Genomic DNA, 10,223 nt, shown 5'->3' on the forward strand with positions numbered 1-10,223 from the left:
ATATCTAAGGGCCCACTGTTCGGTACACGGCGTCGAAATAAGAATGTTACCCCAGCTGGTTTGGCGCTGATAAACAGTATTTAACTGTTGTGGATATTAAACTGGAGAGGTGTATTAATAATAACCCCTACGTATTTCAAACTTGACAGAGAACGTATCTCGTGCTTACCTACTGTGGCAGTGATGGTCTCGATCTGCTTCCTTTCCAACACTGTTCCGAGCTGTGTGTCCATATTCCCAGCAACGGGAGCACTTTGGAACTCTGAGTATCTCACGTATACGGCTAACCACCAGTCCTATTCGAACCTTTCCTTGAGCCATAATCTTCCTAGTCTGGAGAACCGGAAGTGAAGTGACCGCCGTTTGCGTGCCTCCAGAGGCTTTACATAAGGATTTGACTGCTGTGATGGGCACTGAATCTTCATCGAGGAGAGATTTTAAGGCCTCCGCAACCTCATCTTTGGTGGTGAGCTCACCCAAATCTCAAAGCTCAAAAAGGGACTCCTCAGTCCAAGTCCACACTTCTACCCCTTCGCCAAGCACATCCTCCATTGAGATTTTTAGTACAGCAAGAGATTGCTCTTTCTTTAGGTCCAATTGGAGTAAGAGGTCGCCTTTATTAATTTTCTGGACCTTTGTGATTGAAGCCAATTCCACCATCACCGGATCTTCTCTCAACTTTCGCAGGACATCTGAGTAGGACTGGCTCTCCGGTATTTTTATAATTACTGCATCAGGCCTCGGTGGCTTAGAGCAAGGTTTCTTCCTCGAAATTTTTGCCAAAGCTCTTCCTGTTGTTCTCCACGTTGAGCTGCACTAGATCTCTGAGGGCGATCTACTTGTGCATTGGATTGTGCGGTTTTCTTTTTGTTCTTTCTTTTATCAAATATTCTTTTATGTTCTTTTATTTCGCCCGCCAAACAAGGTGTAGGTTACTGTTAATGCTGATTTCACAGCATTCTTCGTAGGTGGACTTACCCCCTTCGTTTGGATGTGGCCGTCTGCAGCTTCGATAGGGAGTGGAGTTTATTCGGAATGCGTTTTAAGATAATATTAAAATATTTCCGAGTAATAATTAGGTAAGTAATATTTTGTCAGTTATTTTTATTAGAACGTGTAATTGAGTTTTGTTTTTTTGAAAAAAAATAATTATGAACCGTACATGTTTATTAGCAGAAATTGTTTTTATTTTTAAAATAAATCTTTGGTGATCTAGTTATATTATCAATTTATATCTTTGGAAATCATTTTAATTAACTGACTTCAACATATTTTTCGGATAGGACACGAGACGTACGAGCCATACGCAGTATTCAATAATGCCATATGGAATATCCACCACTGCTGATAAATGTATCACTAGAAAAATTTATAATTTTACAACATCTATTTTTCTAATCTGAAAACTCTATAGTCAGATCAAATTAAGAGCTTTTTCCACGTAATAACTCTAAAAAATAAGTTTAATCTTCTTATATTTGTATATTTTATAGAGTAGATCATTCAATTAATGAATAAGAGGAGTGGGTGATATTGTCACTTGTTTCATTGTGATGATTAAAAACAGATTATGAAATCAATAAATAGATTTGTACTTGTTTGTATTACATTTTAATTTTAAAAATTAAAAACTGATATGAAGAATCCAATTAATATCTATCCTTTGACACCAAGCTGTAAAAATAATAAATATGAAAGAAAAATGTAATAAATATAATATGTGATTAATTGCATATCTGCAGTGATAAATCCTACCTCATCTGATTCTGTGTTTATGCAGTTGTAGATGGTTACTGCATTCTCACACCGGTCATCACCAAGTCGAGACACTGAAAAATGTGAAAAGAAAGAGACGTTTGAATATATTGTTCAATAATACTTCACTTCTCACTAGGCTTCATAAAAAAAATCAACTATCAATGAATTTATTTTTTAATACAAACAATGTATACTAAAGTTTTGTTTAAACTATAATTACATTGTTCCAGAACTCTGGAAGCGCTAACGTGAATATTTATAATATAATATATGTCACGGTATATTTTTTTTTATTTTAAAGCTTTTATTGAAATAATAAAATCTGCCACACTTAAGGGCAAAATGTATTAAGGCAGTATGCACTTAATCGTACCATACATACCTATTACGTAAATAATAATAATAAATTATAAATTAAAATATATAATAATAATCATGATAAAATAATAAATACACTTCGTAAATAAACATGAACAGATAAATGAACTAAATAATAGCAAAATAAGGAAGCAACTTTAAAAAGAAATCATCATGAAGACATTCAAACTAAAGAACCCGGAACCAATTCCTGTCACGGGTGATGATGGGCATGTGGACGACAACCAAACCTCGAGTCTCTCAGTCCTTCTCTTCCAGTCGCGACACTGATGTATTGAGTCACTCCAACCAGTGGAGTCGAATTGAGAGTGCTAGAGCCACCAGTTGCTCAAAACATAAGTGTAGAAGCTGGGATTTACCAGAATTTACATGTCTATCTCATATATATAGTAGATGTAAATAGTGTAACATTCTTTAAAATAAAAACAATAAGTACAGTTTTATTAAACAATATATCTTTTAAAACTGATTTCATGTAATGTTAAGGAATGTAACGTAGTTCCTTTTATTTACACCTTCTAGTTCTAATTTTCATCCTCAATTTCATCCTTATGAATTCATTATTTTCTTACTCTTAGAAAAAAGTTATAGTTCATTCTATAAAAAAAGACTCTAATTGTTGTTCTCCCGAATATTTCTATCCAATCTCAATGCTGTCTAAGCTCCCAAATCATCTAGAAAACTTGTATAATCCCTAGTTTATGATTTCCGTAAAGAAATAAATCAACTTGATCCACATTAATCTGTTTTTGGACCTAGCTGTTCCACGCATAAAACCTGCCCGTATCAAAATTATCCGAATGCTCAGAGCGTGATGGATGATACAAAATAAACCGCTATTAAACTCGTAGAATAATCTAAAGCCTTTGATACTATAAACTACTCTACCCTTTTCCCCACATTAAAATAAGTTTCCTCTTCTAACAGTATTGATATTATTATTAATTTGTCACTACAACTCGATGTCGAGTCCTGACCTGCATCAGCCTCCACCAATCATTACGATCCTGTGCGGCTACCATCCAGTTCCTCACTCATCATGGTCCTGGCATCACCACTCACACCATCGCTCCATCGAAGGAAAGGTCTTCCTTTGAATCTTGTTCCATGAAGTACCTCGTCACTACTTTCCTTGGCAGATCATTCTCAGCCATCCGAGCAACCTGCCCGGCCCATCTCAATCTACTGAGCCTCTCTAACTGGACAACCTCTGGTTCCCCAAATAAATCTTTGAGCTCCTGGTTTGTTCGAAGACTTCACATCTGGAACCTAGACAGCTCCAAATATTTTACGGAGAATCTACCAATCCAAGACCATTAAGTTGTGCTCACCAGCCTTGAAGATAATAATTGTTTTATACAAATAAATCTTGGTGTCCTTAGACCAGGCACGGCTCCATAAAAAATATGGACTGAGGCTATAACAAAAGTGGTTGGCATATAGGGCTCATCGTTTAATCTCGAAATCTACAACATTGTCTTGGGTTATGAGCGGTCCAAGATACACAAACTCGGGGACTTTTCCGAAAGTATATTCTCCGATCCTGATTTCTTCATGCGTTTGGTATTTTCTGCATTCACTTCAAACCCCATTTTTCTTGTTGCTTCAACTAATTTCATAAATCCATCCGAGACAGCTTGGATAGAGCGTCCAGCAATGTCATGCATTGGCAGTCATTTATAGTTCTGTATGTTGATTTAATCTTTCCTCTTCCAACGCTCCTAAGTAGTTCCTGTTTTAATTCAACCTTTACATTCCAATCTTATTCTCTATTCAGGTGTAGCAATAAGTTCAATCACAGCCCTTCTTCTTTTTCATTTCCAATATTAATGATCTGCATAAACCAATTCTTCATTGCTCCCATCATCTCTATGCCGAAGACTCCCAAATCATTTATCCTATCCTTTTTTTTTTTTATATATATTTGTAGCGTTTTCCAAGATTCATGACAATCTAGATCGGATCAGAGTCAAACATAAGTTAAATAAATTGAGTTTAAATGTTGCAAAAACTCAAAACATTGACACTATATTCAAACTCCTTCTCAGATAAGAGAAACTTTCCGATCCTATACCTAAATGACGACCCCATTAATTTATGTTCCTTTATTAATCTTCTAGACATTGTAATCGACCAAACCTTTTCCTGAAACCACCACTAATTCGTCGTTTCCACCCTCTCCTGCCCAAAGCAACTTCACCATTTTCTGAAATGTCCAATGTCTTTAAGTTCGGCATCCTCTTCCTTATGCACTTTTCTCTTCACACAATTTCTATTTACAATCCAATCAGACGCTAAATAGTCATATATGATATTAAAGTTCTATTTTTGTTACTTACTTTTTAATGACTATTGATTATCACTGTTACATGAATTTGCTTTTAATTGGTTATTTATGTTTTCATTTTTACAATATTAGAACATACTTTTTATGGTGCTTATTTACATTAAAATTTTTGTGTGCAATTTTTTTTATAATATGACTGGCAGACCCGGCAATGCTTCGCTATTGTTATATTTAAAGACGATCATAAATTAATTGAAAATTATTGAAACATTGATGTCAATTAATATATAAATTCTTGAAGAAGTTTGTTGGGGGGTGCGGTGAGCAAAGAACAACATAAATAAACAAAACCATATTTATTTATTTTATGCCGACGTTTCGACCTGAGTTTCAGGTCTTCATCAGGGTTTGTGGCGTAGAGGGAAGATTGGTAACTGGCACCCCCCGACAAACTTCTTCAAGCGTTGTTCTTTGCTGACCGCACCCCCCGACAAACTTCTTCAAGCTGTTGTTCTTTGCTGACCGCACCCCCGGACAAACTTCTTCAAGCAGTTGTTCTTTGCTGACCGCAACCCCCGACAAACTTCTTCAAGCATTAATCTACGGTCAACTATCTACACCTCAGCAGTAAGCTGTAGCAGTAAGCTTCACTGTATATTCGTTAATACTATGCCAATTTAGTTGATTTTTTCTTTATCTTTTAGGTATATTTATTATCTTTGATTTTTTCATATATATACTACATAAGATATGAGTAGTTTTATATAATAAACCTCATTGCGCTTCAATATTGCTACTATAATGTAACGATTCAGACTAACTGACTAATTAAAGTGTGTTTTAAATTGTTTAGGTCTGAAACAAAGTTTATATTGGTTTTTAGCACGTCGAAAAACCCTTAAATACGAATTTCCGAGAAAAAAAAAAAACGACGCTAAAAACGAATATGGTTTATTGACTTAATTTTGTTACTATTTTTTTAACCGAAAAAATCGGGTATATTCTTCTCAGGGAAATCCTGAACATTTAGCAAGCAGCCCCATCACAATCGGATGAACAGTTTGGCAGAGCATATAGTACCAACAAACAGAATGGCAGAGCATATAGTACCAACAAACAGAATGGCAGAGCATATAGTACGAACAAACAGAATGGCAGATCATATAGTACCAACAAATAGAATGGCAGAGCATATAGTACCAACAAACAGTATGGCAGAGCATATAGTACCAACAAACAGAATGTCAGAGCATATAGTACCAACAAACAAATATTCATTTTTATATATTAAATTACGGACACATATTTAACTAATTGTAAATAACAGATGTAAATAACCATTTTTTAAAATTATTATGTTATGTCTGTTTGTTTACAATTAAGATGCATACTGCTTCATCATTATTAAATTTATTCCTTTATATATCTTAGCTATGTATATTTATAATGTTTAATTTATTTAATTAATTAATCTAATAGGCTATTTGTTTTTATGTATCCTTTTGTTATTCTAAGGGGACTTAGTCCCGAAAGAACGTATTTTCCTATCATATATTAGGTACCTCTGGAGCACTTGTCAGCGACTTGTTCCATTTTCTTCCTTTCAGATTCTTTTAAATCTGGAATTTCTCTAAGGACACCTTTCATTCCTTCCGAGTTCATTTCTCCTTCTTCGGTCATCTAGAATTAGTTTGCATACAATTATATGTGAAGAAACTGGTATGGCCAGGTAATAACATATATCTCAAAATTATAAAATATATAGAAGATGGTCAGGGTTGCGGTCAAAAATAACAAAATAGTTTTCAACTATTTATAATCTGACGTTTCGTCCCACTTTGCAGGAATTTCATCAGGGCTGTTCAAGATGATAGCTTACCGACTTTTCGATTTATCATCTTGAACAGCCCTGATGAAATTCCTGCAAAGTGGGACAAAACGTCAGATTATAAATAGTTGAAAACTATTTTGTTATTTTTGACCGCGACCATGACCATCTTCTTCATACTTTAAATTATACGGTCAACTATTTATATATATAATTTTAAAATTATAATTTACCAAACCTTACCACATCCATACGGCTAAGTATGCAATGAAGATAACACTGAAAAATAAAAAATAAATCCTATAATTTTCAATATAGTACTAATATCTAGAATATTGTAACAATAAAAATTATTTTTTTAATTGATAGAGTGTTAAATGATCTAAAATTAAAAGTTTTAAAATTAATGAAATAGTATGGGTTTTTTGACTTGTCATTAAAGACCTGGGCAGAATAGCCAGCAAAACGTTTTTAATAAATTGGTTGTGAGGTGTAAATTTATGTTTAAGATTGTCCTTGAGGAACATTGGACCGTTAATGATATAATAAAGAGTATTGAGACTTAACATGCATAAAAATTAATTAATTTAAACAATAAATACCAGTCTCAAGGAATTATAAAATGATTAATAAATAAAAAGATTATATATAAATTAAATTTAATTGAATGAATCAATTAAATATAATTAAAATTAGTGGCGTAGTAAAGAAACTCAAATGCTACAAACAATAAGGTTAAACATTATAATGATTGTATTCTTTAAGAGATAATTGTATGATTCCGAACACAAGGTCATGAGTCTTTAAAATACAGGTAAGCAACTAAACAATAAATTTTGGTTTTATCATGCCAAAAACAAACAAGATCGCATATATGAAAACAAAATATAGTACATCTCACATCGACATTCTATGAAAACCGTCTCAGGTCGAGACAGTAGATTATTATAAGACATCTAAACACACACGTAAAAGCTGAGTACGTTAGATGTCTTATTAATGATTACAGATAAGATGAAAGAGCTAAAAACCATAACCGGGCTTTTTACGAATCAATGCACTTTAAAATATGTGAAGAATATGGTCGGGAATGCGGTTAGCAAATAAATTTAAAAAAATAAATTTATTCGTGCCGACCTTTCGATCTGAATTTCAGGTCTTCATCAGGGAGTTAAGGCAGAGATTCTGACTAGTCAGAACTAGACTTAACTCCCTGATGAAGACCTGAAATACAGGTCGAAACGTCGGCATGAATAAATAGTTTTTTATTTTATCTGCTGACCGTACTCCCGACCATTATTTCCACATATTAATCTACGGTCAACAATGAACACCTCATTACGAATCCTCACATTAAAATATCATCTCAAGAAGGTAAAACTTGTCAAGGAAGTTACTATCTGGTGTTTATAGTATGATAAACTGTATGATTAAAAACATACTTTACGTAAGATCTTTTTCATCGGCAAAATGACGGGGATCAAGAATCATACTTTTAAAAGATGTCTTTGTCAAGCCAAATTCCTAATATCTCATGTTATCAGAACCCTCACATTTATCTTGGACCTTTATGTATATAATTGAAAACTATTCCAGTAATATTTCTATAAAGTAATTTTTTTTTCTATTTTTCATTTAAGATCATATACTTGATATTATTAAAAGCCAACAAAACTGACGAATATAATATTAATAATATTTATATTAATATTGTAACATTACCTTTCCTTCTTGAGAAGATGGTGGCTGCTTTACAGCGATTCCTTTGACTTCATCTAAACATAGAAATTTGTGTAAGCAATTAACATTCTAATTTTAAATGAAATAAAATAAAATAGTTGAATGAATACAATTCGAATCAAAATTCAAGGAAAACCAGTAATCAATACGTCACTTTGTTGTTGATTTATTGTTAAATGAAATAATAAATCCATTTATAATGAAGTGGCAGGTATTGTGAAACAAAATATATAGCTCCATAACTTATAAATAGATATTAAAGTAAACAACATCATAATATAAGATTCTAAACACTAAGCCTTAAATCTTTAAAATACCGGTAAACAACTCGTTTATTAGCATTTCACCAATCCACAAACCATTTTGATATTGTGTTTTTTGTCCTGAAGATAAATAAAAGCAAGTTGAATGTACTAGAAAGTAGTTAATAACGTTCATCTTAGTAGAAAGATCATGGTAGTTTTCATGATATTTTCCATACAAAAAATTTATTTCTAGTTTTTTGGAAAATTACATAAGCAAATTTTATATTTATGTGCTAATTACATAAAAACTCTATTACCCATAAGATGTAACGGTTTCTGAGATATAAGAACTGTTACGGCTTCTAAGATATATTTTTTTCATAAATAAAAAATGTTGTCTAAATAATTAAAAATTAACATTTTGGTAAATATGAAAAATAAAATCCTATGAAGCTAAATGTGATGAGCTACTTTGATTATTATTATGACTACTGAACCTAAAAAGCTCTATTAGCACTAATATTTCAGCAAGTTTACTCTACTTTAAATGATGTTCTATTAGGCTTTCTAGTGTTGTAGGTAGTTTTAAAGATATGAGCTCTGTATCAAACATTAATTTTTTTTAATGTTTTGATACATTTTTTTTTAATTCCCGCAAACTATACTTGGCAGACTTATCAATTTTGACTTGTAACTACACCACTTTTTCATTAATGTGATCAAAAATTAGGGTGAATTAACTGACTTTTTTCTCTTCTTTTCCCTCAGTTCTAGGACTATTTGAACAGACAGAATTTGTCATCTCAGAACTGTTATAAAAACTGAAGGCGAATCATAGCTTATCCCTAATTGAATTAACATTGGCTTAAAGCTTAAAAAGCAAAGACGTTTTTCTAAAAGTGGGGATTTCGTACTTCAGTTGGGAATAGCGAACGAAATCGGGAATAATTTATGATATTAAGAAAAATAAATCTTTCCTTTATAGCTCCAATTAAATTTACAAAAACGTAAAAAAAATTGCTATTTAGTCCATAGGAACGGTTTTGTTACTCATGAGTACACAAATTACACTATAACCTTGCCATACAATTTTTTCACTTAAAGCTATTCAAGTTTCTTTCTATCGTTCTTGCCTATTTTCCCAAATAAATAATTTTATTTGTTCCGATATATATTTTATTCCTTGGCGATCAAATATATGAATTATTCATGGCGTTCCGATTGTACTTTATATAAAGACTCTAAATACAAGTCCCGATTATTTTTATTCCACCATGTTAATTATATTTTTGAATTTTATGGTTCAGTAGAGCGATAATTATAAAAAGCTCACAAGGTTCGCAATTTACACTTTCACAACAATTAATGCTACCTTTGTTTTCTTCATCTCCATTTCTGTTGCAAAACAAATTTAATATTTTTCGAAATATTTATTTATTTTAAATAGTTTCGGGCCATTTAACGAATTGATAGAAGTGAATTAATTATAGTAGACTCCAATTATTTTAAATGAATCCAATTACACTTATACTATTAAAAATAATTAAATCTGCTCAGCCATGACACATGAAGAGCATAGGTGCAGTATTTTGTAAGGAAGTACTGTTAATAGACCAACGGTCGCGCAAGGAGATTATTTGGTCAGAATCACGCCTAGCCGCCAGATTTTTAATCAATTTAGTGTACCCATGAGGGGCTGGATGGACACCGGAGGGATCCCGAACCCTCACGGCTACAGTGAAACATAAAATAATATTCTGCCACTTCCAGATTCGAACTCGGGTCCTTGGAGTTAGTAGCATAGTGCCTTACCAATGAGCTACCCACTCCCCATATATATCACATAAACCACTCCACCTTTTCTTATACTATTTAAACTGACATAAAATATTAATATATGTATATATAGTTGACCGTAAAAATTGATATATAAGAAGATGGTCAGGGTTGCGGTCAAAAGTGAAACAAAAATATTTTAATATTTTAA

The 10,223-nt window shown here is 32.5% G+C and overlaps 1 protein-coding gene across 1 annotated transcript in view; it reads right to left on the bottom strand.

Moving 5' to 3' along the window:
• Positions 1-1,584: 1,584 nt before the first annotated feature.
• LOC106684171 (general odorant-binding protein 28a) overlaps positions 1,585-10,223 on the bottom strand; it is a 16,638-nt gene continuing 7,999 nt past the window's right edge. The window contains exons 3-7 of the mRNA XM_014426104.3: positions 7,974-8,026; positions 6,495-6,530; positions 5,986-6,103; positions 1,756-1,829; positions 1,585-1,674 (exon numbers count right to left, since the gene is read on the bottom strand). Coding sequence (XP_014281590.1) covers positions 1,657-1,674; positions 1,756-1,829; positions 5,986-6,103; positions 6,495-6,530; positions 7,974-8,026 — 299 coding nt within the window. The 3' untranslated portion in view covers positions 1,585-1,656. The remainder of the gene's footprint in view (positions 1,675-1,755; positions 1,830-5,985; positions 6,104-6,494; positions 6,531-7,973; positions 8,027-10,223) is intronic.

Source organism: Halyomorpha halys, unplaced genomic scaffold, assembly GCF_000696795.3.
Source record: "Halyomorpha halys isolate HHAL.00 unplaced genomic scaffold, Hhal_1.1 Scaffold29.1, whole genome shotgun sequence".
Classification (NCBI taxonomy): Eukaryota; Metazoa; Arthropoda; class Insecta; order Hemiptera; family Pentatomidae; genus Halyomorpha; species Halyomorpha halys.